A 23439-nucleotide genomic window follows, 5' to 3' on the forward strand; every position below is an offset into this window, starting at 1 on the left:
TCTGGTTTACAACCTTCAATCTGTTGGTACTTATTTCGTCTTTCAAACTTCCTCGTATGTGTGGGGTGTCCCAGAATTATGTAGACTTATGCTGGAATATTTCTAGTAATTAATGGATTTTTGAGAAATTTACTTGGAACAATATGTATCTAATTGTCTATCAGATTTCAGCAGCTTTCATTTATCAAGATAGTTTAATGTCATGTTTTTCATGTCATCACAAATCATTGGATATGCGGTGATGTTAAATTATGCAAAGGTGTCATAAGATTGTACGGTCTATATCTTCCTTTGTTGTGTCACAATAATGGTGAGATTATGATACCCTATTGTGCAACGTGGGGCAAATGTCCAGTCCAAATAACATTAGTTTTTTGATGCAAAACATACAGACAATGGTTACCAGTGATAATCAGTCAGAAAAATGATGTCAGCTGATTGTAGGGAACATCTTTCAGTTGTATAATTCTGTGTGCATCACGGGGAAAAGACCCACCCAAACTTACGAGAAGCGAGCATCAGCAAAAGTAAGACTACTGGTATCAAGGGCACTTGTTAGCTCACCTGTCACAAAGTGACAAGGTGAGCTTTTGTGATCGCGCAGCGTCCGTCGTCCGTGCGTGCGTGCGTAAACTTTTGCTTGTGACCACTCTAGAGGTCACATTTTTCACGGGGTCTTTATGAAAATTGGTCAGAATGTTCACCTTGATGGTATCTAGGTCAAGTTCGAAACTGGGTCATGTGCGGTCAAAAACTAGGTCAGTAGGTCTAAAAATAGAAAAACCTTGTGACCTCTCTAGAGGCCATATTTTTCACAAGATCTTCATGAAAATTGGTCAGAATGTTCACCTTGATGATATCTAGATCAAGTTCGAAACTGGGTCACGTGCCGTCAAAAAGTAGGTCAATAGGTCAAATAATAGAAAAACTTTGTGACCTCTCTAGAGGCCATATTTTTCATGGGATCTGTATGAAAGTTGGTCTGAATGTTCATCTTAAAAATATCTAGGTCAGGTTTGAAACTGGGTCACATGCGATCAAAAACTAGGTCAGTAGGTCTAAAAATAGAAAAACCTTGTGACCTCTCTAGAGGCCATTTTTTCACAAGATCTTCATGAAAATTGGTCAGAATGTTCACCTTGATGATATCTAGATCAAGTTCATAACTGGGTCACGTGCCTTCAAAAACTAGGTCAGTAGGTCAAATAATAGAAAAACTTTGTGAGCTCTCTAGAGGCCATATTTTTCATGGGATCTGTACGAAAGTTGGTCTGAATGTTCATCTTGATAATATCTAGGTCAGGTTTGAAACTGGGTCAAGTGCGGTCAAAAACTAGGTCAGTAGATCTAAAAATAGAAAAACCTTGTGACCTCTCTAGAGGCCATACTTGTGAATGGATCTTCATAAAAATTGGTCAGAATGTTCACCTTGGTGATATCTAGGTCAAGTTCGAAACTGGGTCATAAGTAGGTCAGTAGGTCAAATAATAAAAAAACCTTGCGACCTCTCTAGAGGCCATATTTTTCATGGGATCTGGATGAAAGGTGGTCTGAATGTTCATCTTGATGATAACTGGGTCAGCTGCGATCAAAAACTAGGTCAGTAGGTCTAAAAATAGAAAAACCTTGTGACCTCTCTAGAGGCTATACTTTTGAATGGATCTTCATGAAAATTGGTCAGAATGTTCGAAACTGGGTCACGTGCCATCAATAACTAGGTCAGTAGGTCAAATAATAAAAAAACCTTGTGACCTCTCTAGAGGCCATATTTTTCATGTGATCTGTATGAAAGTTGGTCTGAATGTTCATCTTGATGATATCTAGGTCAAGTATGAAACTGGATCAACTGTGGTCAAAAACTAGGTCAGTAGGTCTAAAAAAATAGAAAAACCTTGTGACCTCTCTAGAGGCCATACTTTTGAATGGATCTTCATGAAAATTGGTCAGAATGTTCACCATAATGATATCAAGGTCAAGTTCGAAACTGGGTCACGTGCCGTCAATAACTAGGTCAGTAGGTCAAATAATAAAAAAAACCTTGTGACCTCTCTAGGGGCCATATTTTTCATGGGATCTGTATGAAAGTTGGTCTGAATGTTCATCTTGATGATATCTAGGTCAAGTTTGAAACTGGGTCAACTGCGATCAAAAACTAGGTCAGTAGGTCTAAAAATAGAAAAACCTTGTGACCTCTCTAGAGGCCATACTTTTGAATGGATCTTCATGAAAATTGGTGAGAATGTTCACCTTGATGATATCTAGGTCAAATTCGAAACTTTTATGTGCCATCAATAACTAGGTCAGTAGGTCAAATAATAAAAAACCTTGTGACCTCTCTAGAGGCCATATTTTTTGAATGGATCTTCATGAAAATTGGTCAGAATTTTTATCTTGATGATATCTAGGTCAGGTTCAAAACTGGGTCACATGAGCTCAAAAACTAGGTCACTATGTAAAAATAATAAAAAAACGACGTCATACTCAGTTCAAAACTGGGTCATGTGGGGACAGGTGAGTGATTCAGGACCATCATGGTCCTCTTGTTTTTTTTAATGTCATGAAAATGTAAGGAACTGGCAATAAAGCATTGAAGGTGATAGGAGGTCATTGGTGAAAGCCAACTTGGGTACAACATCAATTCAGATGGTATTAAAAGTTAGGAAGTTTGATGATTTTGTGAACTCTCAGTGACCATACAGACAATTGTAGATGGTTTTGACCTAGAAGAGAGTAGTATAAGGACATTCTTGAACAGTGAGTCAAATGTCAAACTTTAACATAGAGTAATTTATGCTGACTTAACTTTGAAATGACCTGCCCCACCTCCAGTACCCTTGAGCACTTCAAATGTCTATCAGTGCCATCGTACATAACTCACATGACTGAAATTAAATGTTCAAACCCAGTAAATATGGTATTTATCACTTGTGAGTTTTCTTATATTTATCATGTTCCAGTTATAAATTTTAGAAAAGTCTGTGTAATTTTAGGACACCCAGCTTGTATATAACTCATGCGTGAATGCTTTACAAATCTTGGTTTTTCACAAGGCATGTCTGTGGGGGAAAAATCACGAGACCTAATAAAAGCTATATGTTAGGTCAAATACTGTGAAGTTATTAACATTTGTGTGTGAAACTTTTAATTTGGTTGTTCTTCAAATCATCAAATTGACAAATGAAATTCCTATCTAACTTTTGAAAGTTTAAATCTATGAATTCATGTCTCCACAAAATAGCCGTTTTGGCAGTTTTATGCTAGCAATTTCACAGAACAGTATAAAATTACATTTTTTTTGCCAATATCATAATATTGGGGGTCATGAATTTCTATATGCTAAGTTTAGGGGGGGGGTGGGGGGAGAGAAAAAAGCATTTGGAGCCGCTGTAGCGCAGTGGTAGCGTGTCCGCCTTGAGATCGAAGGGTCCCGGGTTCGATCCCGATCGCTGCCTTGGTGGTAGTGTCCTTAGGCAAGACACTTTAATTCCACATTGCCTCTCTCTCTCTGCTCTTAGAGGTTGGTTCCATCTGGAATGAGTCTCGAGAGCCATAAATATAAGTTGTAAGAACTTGTTTGGCAATCGAGAATAAATAAATTAGTATAAACTTACTGATTCAAGGTGCTTAGAAAGTAATGAAAACTGACTCGGTAGAATTTGTTAAAAATAAGAATCTGTTTATAGTCCTTCCTCCAGTAGATGTTGTTCTTTCTGTAAGTATATATTTTTGGTTCTGTAGTTTTTACAGTGACAATCCTTCGTATTGTGGTGAATTCTCCCATCTGCCCTTCGTTTTAGTTATTTATTTAAAACACATCATACGCAGTGGTGTATGTAAATTTAGTCATTTTGCTTAAATTTCTACTTCTGCTCATATATTTTGAAAAGCTTTCTTAACTCTTTATTAGAATCAGATAGTTTTTTTTCTGGTATTAATATCTGAAAATTTTTATCTTTAGATAAGAAGTATTTAAAAAGGTAGTGTGTTACTGGTTCAAGTATTATCATATTATGAAATTTGAAATATTTGTGAGAGATTATTATGTCTCCCACCACACAGTGGTGTGGGAGACATATTGGTTTACTCCAATCTGTCTGTCTGTATGTGTGTCTGTCTATCTGTCACAAAACTTGTCCGCACTCTTAAGTCCAACATTTCTCATCCAATCTTCACCAAACTTGAACAAAATGTGTCTGCCAATAAGTGCTCGGCCAAGTTCGATAACTAGCCAAATTGGTCTAGGCACTTCGGAATTATGGCCCTTGAATTACCAAAAACACTCAGATTTCTTGCCCAGTTTTGCCCCCAAACCGGCGCCTATACTACTTTTGGTGTCAAGAAAGCGCATTCACATGTGGATTAAGTAAACAGTATATAAAGACTGACTTACTATTTAGATGATTAGGCAGTTGTGGGAGACATGCACTTTTCTCAAAAGCATCTCTAGTTCTTTACTGTTTTTTTCATGAAAACATTAATGCATGGGTTGGTTTAACCTTCACAGAGACCTTGAATGGCTATGTTTATAACAGTCTGATACAGATTGCTTTTACCATCTCCTATGCTCACTGGCTTAGCTCAATAGGGAGAGCGCAGATCTACGGATTGCAGGGTTATGAGTTCGATCCTCGGTTGTGCCGTATGTTCTACATGACAATTTGATAAAAGATGTTGTGACTGATATCATTCGTCCTCCACCTCTGATTCATGTGGGGAAGTTGGCAGTTACTTGCGGAGAACAGGTTTGTACTGGTACAGAATCCAGGAACACTGGTTAGGTTAACTGCAAGCCATTACATAACTAAAATACAGTTGAAATATGGCGTTAAACCCAAAACAAACAAATAAAACAAAATTACCATCTCCTATGAGTATTGTAGCAGTGTGAAGGTTCAGAAGAATTGAAATAAAGTAACACAGTGAAACACAAAACTGCTCACTCAAGAAATTCTTGTGATCCCAGGCCTGTTTCCTTAGGTCTTTTATGTTTGGGTCACTCTCGCTCTGGGTCATTCAAGTATCTTGATCATCCCCTTGCGACGTCATGTGATCAGTAATGTAGATTTTGAAATGAACAAATTTACCTCTAGAGAAGGAGAACAAATATAGGTAAGGAGCTCTGTAAGTTGCTCATATTTATATACCCATGATGCAATGGTTCTGACAGACATACAGTTAATCAAGGTAAGTTAGGAATTCATTTTGCGAATTGTGTATTTGTCATAATATGGTCATCTATCATGTATGATTTTTGTACCCCCCAACAACAAAGTTGTAAGGGGGAGTATACTGGTTTCAGGTTGTCTGTCCGTCTGTCTGTCTGTCCGTCTGTCTGTCTGTCTGTCCGTCTGTCCGTAGATGCAATCTTGTGCGCACCATCTCTCCTTATCCCCTTGACAGAATTTAATGAAACTTCACACAAGTGATCAGTACCAACAGTAGTTGTGCATGGGGCATGTTAGGTTCTTTTAGAAAAATAATTTGCAGAGTTATGGGACTTTGTTTTTTTTTGTTACTATACTATATACATAGACACAATCTTGTGCTCACCATCTCTCCTCATCTCCTTGACACAATTTAATGAAACTTCACACAAGTGATCAGTACCAACAGTAGTTGTGCATGGGGCATGTTTCGTTCTTTCAGAAAAAAATCTGCATATTTATGGGACTTTGTTTTTTTGTTACTATACTATATACATAGACACAATCTTGTGCGCACCATCTCTCCTCATCCCCTTGACACAATTTAATGAAACTTCACACAAGTGATCAGTACCAACAGTAGTTGTGCATGGGGCATGTTAGGTTCTTTCAGCGACAAAAATTGCAGAGTTATGGGACTTTGTTTCTTGTTAACATACTATGTACATACAGTCTGCATATGCAATCTTGTGCGTGCCTAATCTACCAAACCCTTGCACACAATTTAATGAAACTTCACACAAGTGATCAGTACCAACCCTAGTTGTGCATGGTGCATGTTACATTCTTTTAGATAAATATTCTGCATAGTTATGGGACTTTGTTTTTTGTTACTATACTGTATATATACAGTCTATATATATACAGTCCACATAATTATGCAATCTTGTGTGCGTCAAATTGCAATGTACTGTGTCAGTGCATGCGGGGTGGGGGGAGGGGGTACATTCATCACCTTTAGTGATAGCTCTAGTTAAAAAGACATTTTATGTTTCATGTTTTCATAAGCTTGTCTTTGGCATTAATTTGCACTGTGTCTTAAGAAGTTAATATTTAAGGTGTGTAAGAGTTCATAGATGATATCAAAGTCAAGGATACTACGTGTGTATGGTTGGTAACAAAACTGTACGTAAACATTAAATGCATTTTAATGGACCGGTTAAAGATATTGAAGTATTTAGTAATTACCTGTTTTTTGTGGGATTTTGACCTCTCTCCTTTTGCTTTAGTCTTTGCAAGATGCTGTAGTTCTAGGTCAATTTACCTTACATATTGTTGTAATGAGTAGTGATTTTTTTGTTTTATATTTCTCATTCTTAATAAAATGTTCCATTTTAATTAAGCATGAAAGATAAAGATAAATTTATTTGTAATTTGGTTTTGTCAATTGAATTAAGAGAAAAATTCAAGAATTATTGATGTAGTCACATGATTTTAAAATAATTATTAAAGTTAGATTTAAGTTTGATTTATAATAAGACAGAATGCAAGAAATACTATATAGAAAAAGCATGTTTTAATTAATTTAAACACAATAAAGAGGTTAACATTCACAAGGAGTAATTTTTCCGAGTGTTTAAATGATCAAAATATGTTTCTGCTATACCGGTATATCATGTCTCATCTGGTTTTAATACTGGTAGAGCAAATATGGAGGTACCATTTCTTGGTGGCTACATTTAGGTCGGTATGATATTAGTGATAACATGTAATTCCATGCATTATAAAAAATGACTGTGACTCACTGCAGACCTGGAGCGCCTGTATAAATTACAGACTACAGTATATACCGGATTCAAGCAGTTTGAATGAAAAGCATCTTCAATGTATATATTTTGTAACCATGGTAATACTAACTCTAACCTTTAGTTAGTATGTTATACATATTATACACTAAAGGCCTGCGGACATGCAATAAATTGCATATTTTTGCCATGCGTTCCAATTGATAATCACTTCCGTACATACGCAGAAGAGCGCTCCAGGTCTGTAATGAGCAACTTCGCTTTACAACATACATGACTTGTTTTATAATAAGGAAAAATAAATTACAGGAAGCTGGCGAGGAGAAGTGTGTAATCGAGACTCGAACACGCGGCAATTCAGGTGAGTCTGAAGGTTCATGTACACAGACATGTACAGTCGGCCCGGTAACTGATACATGCAGCAGTCAACAAGCAGTTGAAGGCCCAGAAGGTTCGATATGTGTCGTAGTGCAGTGTATTGTCCCCATTTAGCACAATAGCATTGCTACACGTCATCTTTTTATGTAATATTACTTAATTAGGTGTGTTACATGGCTAATGTACAGGGATCGTTTTACCAAAGTTTTCCTTAAACTATTAGACTGTACATTTTCATTAGACTTAATTTTGTATATTTTTGGTTACAGTTAACAAATCTTAAATTATCAAGCAACAGTGTTTTAAAGCAATTAACATGTTGTTTCTTTTAAATGTGTACATAAATGAGTTAAGAATAATATTTCTAAAAGCTTTTGTCTTTTGCAAATAATTTGTTTAGAAAGGTCTGGACATTTTATTTGAAGCAGACCTGTACGAGGACAGACCTGATTTAAATACATGGTGTTCTTTGGAATAATTTTCAATGCTTGTTTCTCTGAGACCTTGAAGTTATTTGGCATAATTTCAAATCTTGTTTTCCATGTTTCTATTTAGCATAGTAGGCAGAGCACAGACCTACTGATTGTTGGGCTGTGTTTGATCCCTGACTGAGGCAGATGTTCTTTGTGACAATTGATGATAATAGACATTGTGTCTGAAATCATTAGTCCTCCATCTCTGTTTCAAGTCAGGAAGTTGGCAGTCACTTGCACAAAACAGGTTAGTACTGGTACAGAATCCAGGAACACTGCAGGCTGTTACATAGGTGTAATTCTGCTGAAAAACAGCACTAAATCCATAACAGACAAAAACAAGTGTTGTGTTTGAAACTGTGGCATTATTTGGCATCATCTCAATTCTTGTTTTTGGCATTACTTTGTGCCCCCCCAAACCTCACAGGATTGTAATTCAGCTCAGGAAGTTGTGTACCTGGTGTTTTAATTGGGATCTCAAACAGCCAGACCTCAGTAATGGCCCTTGACTTAGTCAAAGATATGCATTAAAGAAGCCTAAGTTTGTGTCACTTGTATCTCAAAATGTATTTGATCCAGGATTATGAAACATTACAGGAATATTATTCAGTATGTGAAGTTCTGCACCTAGGGTTTTGTTAGAAATATTACTTAGCAAGACCAGAGTATGGCCCTTGACTAAGTCCAAAATATGCATTAACCTTTAGCCTGCTGGCGGCAAGTGATTCTGTCTTCTCAATCAGTCAGTGAATTCACATCTCAAAAAGTATTTGACCTAGGGTCATGAAATATCATAGGAATATTATTCAGCATGTGAAGTTATGCACCTTGGATTTTGTTCCAGATTTCTTTTAGTCAGACCAGAGTTATAGCCTTTGTTTGGCAAAAATATGCATAAAGGGCTTACAGTTTGATCCATAGTCATAAAACATTAGAGGATTGTTAGCATGCTAAGTTGCTAAGTGTGTACCTGGTGTTCTATCTAGGAATTCACTCAGCTAGGCCAGAGTTATGGTCCTTCACTTAGTGAAAAATACACATAAAGTGCTTATAAGTTTGTTCTGCATTTATCTTAAAAAATGTTTCACCTAAAGTCATGAAACCATGTACAGTGACAGGAGTGGGTGGCACCTGTGTCCTATGAACATGCATCTAATTGTTTACTGTGGAACCATGGTGTTATTTGGCATATTTTCAGTATTTGTTCTCATGAAACTGTGTTGATATTTGGCATAATTTAATTTTTTGTTTTCTCTAAAAAACAGCATGTATTTTTGTATAACATGATGTTATTTGGCACTTGTGCTATATTTGCAGGTATGAATCAACTTCAGTTGTAAAAATTTAAAGATTTGAGGTTTGATCTTCTCAATAAATCAATGAATAAAGTTGTAAAAGTAAGAAAACTTAATGAGAGGAACTACACAAGATGACTTGTAGTAGTGCACCAGTTACTTGTTGCATAATGCATGAACATATAGGGCTGAATTAGTATATTATTTAAATATATCACAACATTCCATGTACTTACACCCGCTGAATTTTTATAAAAGCTGTAAGCTGCTAGCAAAACTTGGATCTTGTGTAGTATGTCCCATTTGTATGTGTCTTTTCCATACCCTGATTTTGTACTATTTACCATTGGAGAAGCTTTTGCATAGCCCTGATTGTGTGTCATATGTCAGTAGTTAAGTGTACACTCCTACAAATCCTGATTTTGTCAATATGTCTCTAACCATTTATATCTGTTTAAAGTTTTGAAGAGCACTGATTTTGTGTTGTTTGTCTCTGTCAAGTGTAAGCTCCTACAAACCCTGATTTTTTGTCACTGTTACAAGTCTATTATAATTTCTCACATAATTCAGTTTTGTAATGTCTGTTTAGATAGACATCAGCTCCTACGAACCCCAATATTGAACAACCTACATTTCAATATAGAGCATCTACACAGCCAAGACTTTACATTGTATGTCTCTTGTTTATAAGCTTCTACTATCTTCTACTGTCACTGTCTATTCGCAGGCTCATTTGGTACTTTTTTATACATACTGCAGTTAGCAAATTACTATTTTGTACAATGTTTAAACCCATGCTATAAATAATATATATCCCTTGACTATACCTTTTGCATGTCTTCCAGGCCCTATGAAATATCTCCTAATAAAATCTGTATGTAACACCTTCCTCTGTACAAAGGCAAGTATTTTCATTCCAGTCGCTCTAGTTTGTTTGTAGATTGACCTTCAGAGTCATAGCTTCTGTGTGGCAAACAGAATTCAGTCTCCCCAACAGTGATAGCCACAGCCTCTGTATAAGATACAAATTCAATCTTCCCAACAGTGATAGCCACAACCTTTGTATCATACAGAATTCAGTCCTCCCAACAGTGAAAGCTGCAACCTCTATATCATACAGAATTCAGTCTTCCCAACAGTGATAGCCACAACCACTGTATCATACAGAATTCAGTCTTCCCAGCAGTGATAGCCAAAACCTCTGGATCATACAGAATTCAGTCTTCCCAGCAGTGATAGCCACAACATCTATATCATTCAGAATTCAGTCTTCCCAACAGTGATAGCCACAACCACTGTATCATACAGAATTCAGTCTTCCCAGCAGTGATAGCCAAAACCTCTGGATCATACAGAATTCAGTCTTCCCAGCAGTGATAGCCACAACATCTATATCATTCAGAATTCAGTCTTCCCAACAGTGATAGCCACAACCTCTGTATAAGATACAAATTCAGTCTTCCCAACAGTGATTGCCACAACCTCTGTATCATACAGAATTCAGTCCTTCCAACAGTGACAGCCACAACCTCTGTATCATACAGAATTCAGTCTTCCCAACAGTGATAGCCACAACCTCTGTATCATTTAGAATTCAGTCTTCCCAGCAGTGATAGCCAAAACCTCTGGATCATACAGAATTCAGTCTTCCCAGCAGTGATAGCCACAACATCTATATCATTCAGAATTCAGTCCTTCCAGCAGTGATAGTCACAACATCTATATCATACAGAATTCAGTCTTCCCAACAATGATAGCCTCAACCTCTGTATCATACAGAATTCAGTCTTCCCAACTGTGATAGCCACAACCTCTGTATCATACAGAATTCAGTCTTCCCAACAGTGATAGCCACAACCTCTGTATAAGATACAAATTCAGTCTTCCCAACAGTGATTGCCACAACCTCTGTATCATACAGAATTCAGTCCTTCCAACAGTGACAGCCGCAACCTCTGTATCATACAGAATTCAGTCTTCCCAACAGTGATAGCCACAACCTCTGTATCATTTAGAATTCAGTCTTCCCAGCAGTGATAGCCAAAACCTCTGGATCATACAGAATTCAGTCTTCCCAGCAGTGATAGCCACAACCTCTGTATCATACAGAATTCAGTCTTCCCAACAGTGATAGCCACAACCTCTGTATCATACAGAATTCAGTCCTCCCAGCAGTGATAGCCTCAACCTCTGTATCATACAGAATCCAGTCTTCCCAGCAGTGGTAACCTCAACCTCTATATCATACAGAGTTCAGTCTTCCCAGCAGTGATAGCCACAACCTCTGTATCATACAGAGTTCAGTCTTCCCAGCAGTGATAGCCTCAACCTCTGTATCATACAGAATTCAGTCTTCCCAACAGTGATAGCCACAGCCTCTGTATCATACAGAATTCAGTCTTCCCAACAGTTATTGCCACAACCTCTGTATCATACAGAATTCCCAACAGTGATAGCCTCAACCTCTGTATCATACAGAATTCAGTCTTCCCAGCAGCAATAGCCACAACCTCTGTATCAATCAGAATTCAGTCTTCCCAACAGTGATAGCCACAACCTCTGTATCATACAGAATTCAGTCCTCCCAGCAGTGATAGCCACAACCTCTGTATCATACAGAATTCAGTCTTCCCTGCAGTGATAGCCACAACCTCTGTAGACCTAACTAAACTAAAGGAACCAGCGTGGGAGCCATCTGGTCTAGGAGCGTAATGGCTGCCAGGTATTTGAACACTAATTAGCTCGACTATTCGAAGAATAGTCTAGCTATTCTACTCACCCTGGCGTCGGTGTCAGCGTCTGCGTCACACCTTGGTTAAGTTTTTGCATGCAAGTACATACAGCTATCATTTAAAGGCATATAGCTTTGAAACTTATTTATTCTTTTTCTAGGTCAATTACCAACCTCACTGGGTCAAGTTCCATAACTCTAACATGTATTTTGAGCAAATTATGCCCCCTTTTGGATTTAGAAAATTCTGGTTAAAGTTTTACATGCAAGTTACTATCTCCAAAACTAATGCAGATATTGAATTGAAACTTCACATGTGTCTTCGGGGTTATAAAACTAGTTGATGGCACCAAGTCCCATAACTCTGACCTTCATTTTGGCTAAATTATGCCCCCTTTTGGACTTAGAAAATTCTGGTTAAAGTTTTGCGTGCAAGTACATACAGCTATTACTAAAAGGCATATAGATTTGAAACTTATTTTTTCTTTTTCCAGATCAATTACCTACCTCACTGGGTCAAGTCCCATAACTCTGACATGTATTTTGGCCAAATTATGCCCCCTTTTGGACTTAAAAAATTCTGGTTAAAGTTTTGCATGCAAGTACATACAGCTATTACTAAAAGGTATATAGATTTGAAACTTATTTTTTCTTTTCCTAGATGAATTACCTACCTCACTGGGTCAAGTCCCATAACTCTGACATGTATTTTGGCCAAATTATGCCCCCTTTTGGACTTAGAAAATCCTGGTTAAAGTTTTGCGTGCAAGTACATACAGCTATGACCAAAAGGCATATAGCTTTGAAACTTATTTATTCTTTTTCTAGGTCAATTACCAACCTCACTGGGTCAAGTTCCATAACCGTTAACATGTATTTTGAGCAAATTATGCCCCCTTTTGGATTGAAACTTAACATGTTTCTTTGGGGTTATAAAACTAGTTGATAGCATCAAGTCCCATAACTCTGATATGTATTTTAGTCAAATTATGTCCCCTTTCGAACTTAAAACTCTTTTGATATTTAACATTTTGGGTAATAATTTCCTGCTTCTGTAACAATATTGCGAATAGTCGAGCTTGGCTGTCTTACGGACAGCTCTTGTTTTTCACTTGGCATGGCAACAGAGGTCTAAATTGAAGCTAGTTTCTGTTTTAATTTCATTGTGGCTGTATTTTTGACATTTTGGTAGGAAAAATGGGAGAGCAGGTTGATTTGGTGAAGTGAAGCTCAATTTTAGTATGAGTAGTACTTCCAGGTCACAGCAGTGTGATTTTGATGTCAGTTTACAGTAAGCAAATGTGACCAGAGAAATCTCTCTTAGAAGATACATGACCGCTACTTATCTCTTCATTTTATATCAGTTTTATTATAACTCTTTAAAATGAGGGAAGGATTTGTTCTCTGAAATGGGTCTAGCTATGTTTGGTAGCTCATTATAAAAGGACAGTTGTATATAGAATATATAGGGAAAACTATTTAGCTAATTGTGACCTGTATCAATCAGAATTCAGTCTTCCCAACTGTGATAGCCACAACCTCTGTATCATACAGAATTCAGTCTTCCCAACTGTGATAGCCACAACCTCTGTATCATACAGAATTCAGTCTTCCCAACTGTGATAGCCACAACCTCTGTATCATACAGAATTCAGTCCTTCCAGCAGTGATAGTCACAACATCTATATCATACAGAATTCAGTCCTTCCAGCAGTGATAGTCGCAACATCTATATCGTACAGAATTCAGTCTTCCCAACAGTGATAGCCACAACCTCTGTATCATACAGAATTCAGTCCTTCCAGCAGTGATAGTCACAACATCTATATCATACAGAATTCAGTCCTTTCAGCAGTGATAGCCACAACCTCTGTATCATACAGAATTCAGTCCTTTCAGCAGTGATAGTCACAACATCTATATCGTACAGAATTCAGTCTTCCCAACAGCGATAGCCTCAACCTCTGTATCATACAGAATTCAGTCCTTTCAGCAGTGATAGTCACAACCTCTGTATCATACAGAATTCAGTCCTTTCAGCAGTGATAGTCACAACCTCTATATCGTACAGAATTCAGTCTTCCCAACAGCGATAGCCTCAACCTCTGTATCATACAGAATTCAGTCTTCCCAACAGTGATAGCCACAACCTCTGTATCATACAGAATTCAGTCCTTTCAGCAGTGATAGCCACAACCTCTGTATCATACAGAATTCAGTCCTTTCAGCAGCAATAGCCACAACCTCTGTATCATACAGAATTCAGTCTTTCCAACAGTGATAGCCACAACCTCTGTATCATACAGAATTCAGTCCTTCAGCAGTGATAGCCACACCTCTGTATCATACAGAATTCAGTCCTTTCAGCAGTGATAGTCACAATATCTATATCGTACAGAATTCAGTCTTCCCAACAGCGATAGCCTCAACCTCTGTATCATACAGAATTCAGTCCTTTCAGCAGTGATAGTCACAACCTCTGTATCATACAGAATTCAGTCCTTTCAGCAGTGATAGTCACAACATCTATATCGTACAGAATTCAGTCTTCCCAACAGCGATAGCCTCAACCTCTGTATCATACAGAATTCAGTCCTTTCAGCAGTGATAGTCACAACCTCTGTATCATACAGAATTCAGTCCTTCCAGCAGTGATAGCCACAACCTCTGTATCATACAGAATTCAGTCCTTTCAGCAGTGATAGTCACAACATCTATATCGTACAGAATTCAGTCTTCCCAACTGTGATAGCCACAACCTCTGTATCATACAGAATTCAGTCCTTTCAGCAGTGATAGTCACAACATCTATATCGTACAGAATTCAGTCTTCCCAACTGTGATAGCCACAACCTCTGTATCATACAGAATTCAGTCCTTTCAGCAGTGATAGTCACAACATCTATATCGTACAGAATTCAGTCTTCCCAACAGTGATAGCCTCAACCTCTGTATCATACAGAATTCAGTCCCCACAACAGTGACACTTAGCAAAGAAGGCAAAGTAGTTTTAACTTTTATTACAGGGTAGTTTTATTCCTCTGCATCATGTATCATTACATTAATACTTTGCAAACAGTATTGATGGAGGTTGGGGTTAGAGGGGTTGTGGGTGTGGTTGGGGGTATAGAAGTTATCTTAGGGTAATGCAGTCAAGTTTGTCTGCCCTTTGAAAAACAAAATAGTTGAATCTACTTCAATATTTTCTAATGAATTCCAATGAAATTTAAAACACATGATCACAATGAAGTGTTTTATGTGTGTGACTTTTTTCAGAATGAATCCAAGCACTACAGGGTTAAGAACCTACACTTCCTGTGACAAAGCTTTATTAATCTCCCGTCATGACCATTCTGTGTCCGTTCTGTATCTCCTAAACCCCTTGAAGGATTTTCATGAAACTTGGGTCAATTGATCAGCTCATCGAGACAATTTGCAGAACTCATGAGTCAGCCATGTCATCTTAAGGTCAAGGTCACAACTTGAGGTCAAATGTTTGAGCCTTCCATTTTGTGTCCGCTCTGTATCTCCTAAACCCCTTGAAGGATTTTCATGCAACTTGGGTCAAGTGGTCACCTCATCAAGACGATGTGCTGAACTCATGAGTCAACCTTTTTAGCTCAAGGTCAAGGTCACAACTCAAACTCAAAGATTTGAGCCTTCCATTTTATGTCTGCTCTGTATCTCCTAAACCTCTTGAAGGATTTTAATATGACTTGGCTGTAATAATCCCCTTATCAAGACAATGTGCAGAATTCAAAGTTCACCCCTGCCAGATTAAGGTCAAGGTCACAACTCAAACTCAACTATCCATAACTGTGGCGGGGGATATAGCTGTCTTTCTGACTGCCTTGTTTTGATCTACTTTTCACCTTCAGTGTCATCTATAGTTTCTGGTTCCTGGCTATTCTTTCTAGATAATCCAGATTCTTTTGACCAATGTCTTTGCAGTTTCTGAGACTGGTTGCTAGTCTCAGTTTTTGGATCATGATTTCTGTCTCCTGCCAAAGCAATTATTCTCCATTATGGTCAACCATATATTTTTTTTTTTGAGAAAGTATTAATGATATGAAACCATTGTGTTTCTTGTCATAAGTTCAGCAGTAAACAGCTTTTCATTGAAGGCAAAAAATGAGTTATTTAAAAGCTGCACTTTCAACTTACCTTTTATGAACTAGTAATAAATATTGAAATGCTCTTAGAGAATGTATTACCCAACAACATTTACCATTTTTTGCACCAAGCGGAAACTGCTATGAACAGAAACTATCATTTTTGTTTGCATGAAAATAAGTTTAGATTCTCCTTTATTAAACCAGCACAAACATTTTAATGGTCATGTTAGTAATACATACTTGTATTTGATCCATTGTAAGAAATTGTACCACCAAGGACGTCCTCACCTTTAACCTTTAGCCTGCTGGCGGCAAATGATTCTGCCTTTGCGACCTGTGCAGACCATGATCAGTCTGCCAAGTATTATTTAAAGGAGTGTTCACTGAACATTTACTGACTGAATAGCGAACAGTGCAGACCATGATCAGTCTGTACAGATGTGCAGGCTGATCTTGATCTGCACTGGTCTTAAAGGCAGAATCACTTACCAAGAGCAAGGTAAAGATTAAGAAGTGTAAATGAGACATACTTTTTAGGTTCAGTTGAATTATTGTTGCACAATTATGTTTCCTTAGACTCAGACAAAACGTGATATTTCCTGACAGAATTGTGTAACTTCAGTGATAGCTGTAATAAGCTTTTTTTTTTCACAAAGGGTACAGGATGCTGTTAAAAAATCCATAACGTGTTTAAAATGGATTATAGTAAGCAGCGAAAAAAATGACATATTTTCCTGGAAATGTGCAGTATATAAACACTGTTTGGGCATTTATTAAAAAGCCTTGGACCCCCTGCAGGTTATGGGATTTATATATGGCACGTATTCCTTAGTTCAGTTTGAATGGCACTTTAAAAAGGAAAAAAGAAAGTACTTTCTACAAATCCAAAAAGTAGACCATTTTAATTTTATCATAATTTTTGTCTTTAAAGTTTATGTTAGAAATTCTTGTCTTGTTTATTAAGAGTAATGGACTAATGGTAAAATATACAACTTTATTCAACATGAAAACACCTTGGCACCTTAAATATTAAATTTGCTATTGTTTAACCTGAATGCCGTTAATAATGTAATAGTTTCTTTTATTATTCTTTAACCTAAAATCAAGCATGAGTCCCGCTTTAAGTCTAATATGCAAATGCATTGCCTGTGTGCCAACTTCATATTACATTAACAAATAAATATTTATATCAAAGAAAGTTGAGATGTCATACTTGTAAACGGTACATGTACGTGGAGAACTCTTACCATACATTTCAAATTTCAATAATTTAAATGTCTGAGACACAGGGACCAGTATTGAACTCTAAGTAAACAATGGCCCATATTATTTAACAATGCTTATTGTATATATATAAGCTATTTTTCTCCTTAAAGTTAATTCTGACCCCAGTTGTCAGAGATGTCAAAATTTAGAACGAAGTTTTTTTAACTGGATTCATAACACTTGTAGAATTTATTTTTGAAGTTCAAAGCATTATACATTTATATAAAAGCAAGACACTTTGGAAGAAATATTTGGATGACTTTTAGCAGAGGCTTATGGATTTTCTGCACGTACATGTTCATGTATTAGAACCTCAGCCTCTGTAATAATGGATATTTTTGCAATGTACATTTGAACAGGTCACTCGCATGGCACGTGTGGACAATGTAATAGTTGCTGTAACAGATGCTCCAAATGTGGTATGAACCAGTAATAATCTTATAACATGTCTGTAGTTGCACTGCTAACATACATTATGTTCGATTTCACTAATTTCTGCACTGACTTTAGTTTTTGCATGATAATTTTATTTTATATTACTTTGCCATGTACTTAATAGATTTTTGTAATTTTTGCTAGTATTCTTTTTTGTTCTCTCTCAAACAGAATAAAATTGATTTTACTTTTTTTTGACTGTAAGATGTATATTAATAGCTTTCTAGCTGTTGATTTACAGGCCAGAGAAACTATCTTTCCAGTGTGGGTGCTATTTTTCAAGTATATGCTTTAAGCTTGAGTTTTAAACAACTTTTCAAGTGTACCAGTATCCAGACTTAAAATTTTGGATATACAACCAAAATACTTTATGATTTTTATCATGCCACTGCTATAACAACTGCCTGATAAAGCCTGTCTGAGAAAAGTGACCTGAGAACACTTTACACTGTGTAAACCTATGATATAGTCAAAGGACATCAGATTGCAAGAGCCCCGCCTACTTTACCTGTGATGTATGAATCGGTTACTTTATATTCAGTAATTTGCACTTCTAATTAACAAAAAATAAGAAGTTGTAAATAATGGCCTGATAAATAGAATAACAGGTTACTGTCTTTAGAGAAAGGGATTTCTCAGACGCAGCTAGATATGGTCCGGAAGGAGCTCAGCAAGCCTCGCTCCTTCCGGACAATATCTAGCCTCGTCTGAGAACCCTTTCTCAAAAGACGGTGACTTGATGTTCTCTATATAGTTGTATTTTGGGACAGACTGTTTAAGGCAGGTGTGGTAAGTGGATGAGAATTAAACAGTTATTTTCTTTTTCCTAATGCTCTTGAAATATTTCACATGGGTGTCTTTGAAAGAGGATAATAGTTAATGTCACAATTCATATATATATGGCTTCAGACTTTTGCTTTTATCATTTTTGATAACTTGACATTGTTTAACACTTTTCTAAAATGATTATTAAATAGTATAGTTATGCGAAGGTATTATGTATTTGCAAGTATTGATAGTATTGTAATATTTTGCATTAACTTTTTGCAAATAGAAAAATACGTATGACCTGAATACGCCATTTCAGGCTGTCACAAAAAAAACCCCAAAGAACGGCTTGTTATGTAAACATTAGATTTAGGTAATCTTGCTTTTTTTGGCAGTCAATTAACTTATTTTGTGACATTAGACTTAGGGTTATCTTCAGCTTGAAATAGCAGATGTTTGTGTTTGATTCAATGTTTATATAGTATGCAAATGTAATAGAATGTCTCAATTAAGCACTCTTTTACAAACTTGCTGTTAGCAGACTAGTTTACATGAAAATCAGACTTGACATACCTGGAAATGTGATTTAAAAAATGTAGTTTTTAGGAATTTTAAAATGCAAACACCCTGTCCATTTATCATTTTTTAAAGTGTTTATGTAGTGTTAAACTGTTTTCTAATAAAGATTTCTTATAAAACTCGTAAAGACTGGGGTTTTTTTTGAGAATTTTTACAAATAAAATTAAAAGTGGAATGAAATAGTATTGATAGCATTTTTTTTCTGATGCTTATAATTCACTGTACAAGTATATGGGTTGTACATAATTTTTAAGAGCAGAAATTTCTGAACTTGTTTCTTGAAGCAGAAATTGTTTTATACTTAGTATACCTGTGATACTGTAGATTCGGTATTATTCACACAGATTTTATTTTCGCAAATAGAAAAGTTATGATTTCATACTTAGATGTGTACCCATACTTATATGCGTAATAAGTTTCTATACATAATGACAAGCATCTGTTAAAAATTGTCTGATAAAAGTCAATGGAGTTATTCCCAACACATAAATTGATGTTATAAACTGAATATTGACACCTTAGATTATATTGAAATAAAATTGTACCACATTTAGTATACTGGTATTGTCGTACATGTGTGAAATCACTATCTTTTTAGTAAACTTGGCCTTGTGCATTTACAACAGAAATGAATAATAAATAGCATTATATCTATGTACATTTGAAACTTTTTATCTCAAACTCACTTATCTCAAAATTCCAGTTATCTCGAAGACATTTTCAAGTCCCGTCATGAAAACATGTGCACAAAATATTATTCAAAGTCGAATTTCGGTTTTCTTGAAGTAAAACACTCTATCACTTGGAATTTGAAATACAGAGTTTCAACTGTATGTTACAATTATGCAGCTATGGCACCTGAATTCTCAACCACACAGATATATAGTCTGATGAATACCATAGATTGGCCAATTTTCATGTTGGTTTTATATTTGCTGATATTTGTGAATAATGCCACATAGAATTCAGAATATTTGTGAATATTAATCTGCATCATTTCTGTCAAAAAACACAAACATGTTTCATAAATACTTAACACCATGTATGAGGCAGCTGAACATTAAATCGCTAAATCAGACCTAGGTGAAAATTACCTAATTTACAGTACAAAATAACAAAATAAAAGTAACACAAAAATTACATTGTATAACTACAGTTGAATTTCGTTAACTCAAACTCTACGAGACCAGCAAAATATGTTCAAGTGATCAGTTGTTTGAGTTACCAAACAAAATTCATTATACAGGGATTTTTCCGGGATCTGAGGACGAGTTCGAGAGAAGGGTGGTGTACGAATTATCTTGAGTTCGAGTTAACGAAGTTTGACGGTATAGGTTTCAAGTCAGTGTTCTCTTTAAGTTTTTAACAACTCCTCAGCGGGCTTATGTTTAATTTTGTGTTACTTTGTTTATACCAAATGTTTGTTAGTTTGATAGTATTTCATAGGTGTAAGCATTGTTTAATTTGAACTTGATTTTCTGTTTTTAAAGCTCCACCCCCAAGCAATTCCTGTCAGCACCCTAAGGGACCTATTGAACAGACATCACATATGACAGCTGACGGGATATTATGTAAGTTTCGTGACTGTTGTTTCCAGATGGCTTTTAAACATTGTCTTCCAAAAATTTGAGAGTGGGGAGGTTGAGGAGTGTATGGAGAGGGGGGAGGGGGTAGGTAGATATAGCTTTTGGTTCTGTTTTCTGTCCATCTGTCCTGTGCTTACAAATATGTGCTTTGTTGCTAGGAAGACAGTATATCTTTTCTTTCATTTACTTCTAGGAGGCTAACCGTTCTTTCACTTGACTTAAGGAATGGAAGAGAGAAAAGGGTAGCTACGTAAGAACCAATTTATAGAGGCATACCTCCGTCGGGCTATCACAAAAACCATGTCTGCTCTTTTTAATCCCCTTGTATGAAAACTTGCCAAAATGTTTACCATAATGATGAGATGATTGCAGAATACAAATTTCAGTCATGCTGGTTGAAATTCAGGGTTTTACTGTGAGATCAAAGGCCAAATAGAAGCTGTGCTAATTTGGTACAAATTTTTGCCATAATGAGACCAAGTTTAGAATGCGTTTGTCATTAATGTCTTGTAAAGGTTTCACATTGAGATCTAATGGGCAGTGTTTCATATTGGCACTGTATCTTTTTACTCCCTTTAGAGATGTTCAAATAACTTGGCACAAATGCTTACCATAATGAGATAGCTGCAGAAACCAACTTTCAGTCATGTGTGTTTAAGGACTTATGCTAGAATTTGTTGCGAAAATTTTCCCAATAACAGAATTTCTTCAAACTTTGGATATTGAAGGACAATCATCTAAGAAACAAAAAAATGCAATAAAAATCATAGGTCACCAGATTCGAAAAAGAGTTATCTGCCCTTGAAAACGGCATTTCCCCCAAAAATGACGTTTTCAAGGGCAGATAACTCTTTTTCGAATCCGGTGACCTATGATTTTTATTGCATTTTTTTGTTTCTTAGATGATTGTCCTTCAATATCCAAAGTTTGAAGAAATTCTGTTATTGGGAAAATTTTCGCCCATCTCATATACAGGGAATTCTAGCATATGCCTTTAAAGTCAAGGTAAAACATGTGGATCAGATTCATGTCCCCACAAAACAACTGTTTTTGCTAAACCCATGAAAATTAATGCCAACCAGATTAAATAATGACATCATTTCAGTTGTTCAATGGAAGTCATTGATCTACAGGTATTAGTGTTATCGAATATTAAACTGTCAGTTTTTTTTCATTAAGCAAATAATAATCATTTTCCACACAGGACAACTCCACTGTCTTTATAAAATAGTTGCCAACAATATTCTCCATGTCTCAGGATTAACATCAAGCAACTAAAACTGTTGTTCAGATCTGTTCTGATTAGACTAGCCTGTCATGGCTAACCAATAGGAAGAGCATTTGTTAATATTAACTCTGAGGTCAAGAGTTTGAAGAGCATTTTAATACGTCTTAAGTCAGTTGTTCTGAGTGAGGAAGTTGTCCGTATCTTGTAGATAATTGTTCTCCTCCAAGACACGGGATCAAAAATCCAGCACACTTTTGTGTCAACATACTGCCATACTTCAGTATAACTGAAACAACCATGAAATTTACATCAAAGCAAAACTTTGGTTATTAAAGAACCAGGTAGAAAATTAGGTCAGATTGTTGATATTGCAGTTGACTCTCTTGATGATGATGAGGATGAGAATGAAGACAAAGACAGCGAGGAACAGGCAACAGAGAAGAATATGGATGAGAATGGACACTGTCCCGAAGGCGAGGATTGTTCTAAGGTCAAAGTTCAGGTTAGTAGAGCGCAAGGAAATTCTTTGTACTGTAGATCCTGTAATATGTCATAACTTTTATTTTTGGAATTAGATAGACCGCACACTTATTTGTTTTATTGAGAATCAGCACTTGCTTTGCTAAAACTAGTGAAAAGAAAAACTGTGAGCGTTACCCAATCTACAGACTAGTGTGAGAAACTGATTTGTAGCATAACTGCTTGGCATATAATAGGCTTTGAATCTTTTCACCCATTTCACGCAATGAACAAATGTAGTTAAAATGTTTAGAAGAAAACATGGAAACAGAAGGTTAAGAAATCCACTTCAAATACCAAAATATCATAACTTAGGATCCAGTTAAATGGCTTTAAATCATTTCAATCTTTGCTGCAATGGAATGGCTTAGACTAGATTTCCATGAATCTTGGTTCCATTGAGATGGCTAAAAATCATTTTCCATGAATCTTTGCTGAGCTGAATTTGCATAGAATCGTTTCACATAAATCTTGGCTCCAGTGACATGGCTTTGAATCTTTGCATAGAATCATTTTCCATAACTTTAGCTCAAATGAAATGGCATAGAATCATTTTGCATAAATCTTGGCTCAAATGACATGGCATAGAATCATTTCCACAAACCTTAGCTCAAGTGAAATGAATTAAAATATTTGTCTATAAATCTTGGTTTTATAGAAATGGCTTAGAATAATTTTCCACAAATCTTGGCTTCAGTTAGATAGCTAAGAATAATTTCTCAAAAATCTTTGCTCCATAAATCATTTCCCATGAACCTCTGGTCCAGCGGAATGGCTTAGAATCATTTTCAACAAACCTTTTGTCCAATGAAATGGCTTAGAATCATGTTCCACAAACCTGTTGTCCAGTGAAATGGCTTAGAATCATTTTTATGCATATCTTTTACTCCAGCAAAATAACTTGGAATCCTTTTTTGCTAATAATTTGCCCAGTGAAATGGCTTAGAATAATTTTTGACAAACATTTCATCCAGTGAAACAGCATAGACTCATTTTAGTCAAACTTTATGCGAAGTGGAATAGCTTAGAATCATTTTCCACAAACCTTTTGTCCAGTGAAATGGCTTGGAATCATTTTCATGAAATCTTTTGTCCAGTGGAATGGCTTAGAATCATT

General features: G+C 36.2%; 1 protein-coding gene across 11 annotated transcripts in view; it reads left to right on the forward strand.

The window, feature by feature from the left end:
- Positions 1–23439, forward strand: part of LOC123536817 (tetratricopeptide repeat protein 17-like) — a 120637-nt gene that overhangs the window by 76185 nt on the left and 21013 nt on the right. For 6 of the 11 annotated variants that reach the window (XM_053528201.1, XM_053528202.1, XM_053528203.1 and 3 more), the window contains 4 exons: positions 7259–7400; positions 17567–17626; positions 20480–20560; positions 22178–22305. In XM_053528201.1, the coding sequence (XP_053384176.1) occupies positions 7259–7400; positions 17567–17626; positions 20480–20560; positions 22178–22305 (411 nt within the window). The remainder of the gene's footprint in view (positions 1–7258; positions 7401–17566; positions 17627–20479; positions 20561–22177; positions 22306–23439) is intronic. The other 5 variants (XM_053528208.1, XM_053528210.1, XM_053528209.1 and 2 more) reach the window with 3 other exon arrangements.

Source organism: Mercenaria mercenaria, chromosome 17 (genome assembly GCF_021730395.1).
Source record: "Mercenaria mercenaria strain notata chromosome 17, MADL_Memer_1, whole genome shotgun sequence".
Lineage (NCBI taxonomy): Eukaryota > Metazoa > Mollusca > Bivalvia > Venerida > Veneridae > Mercenaria > Mercenaria mercenaria.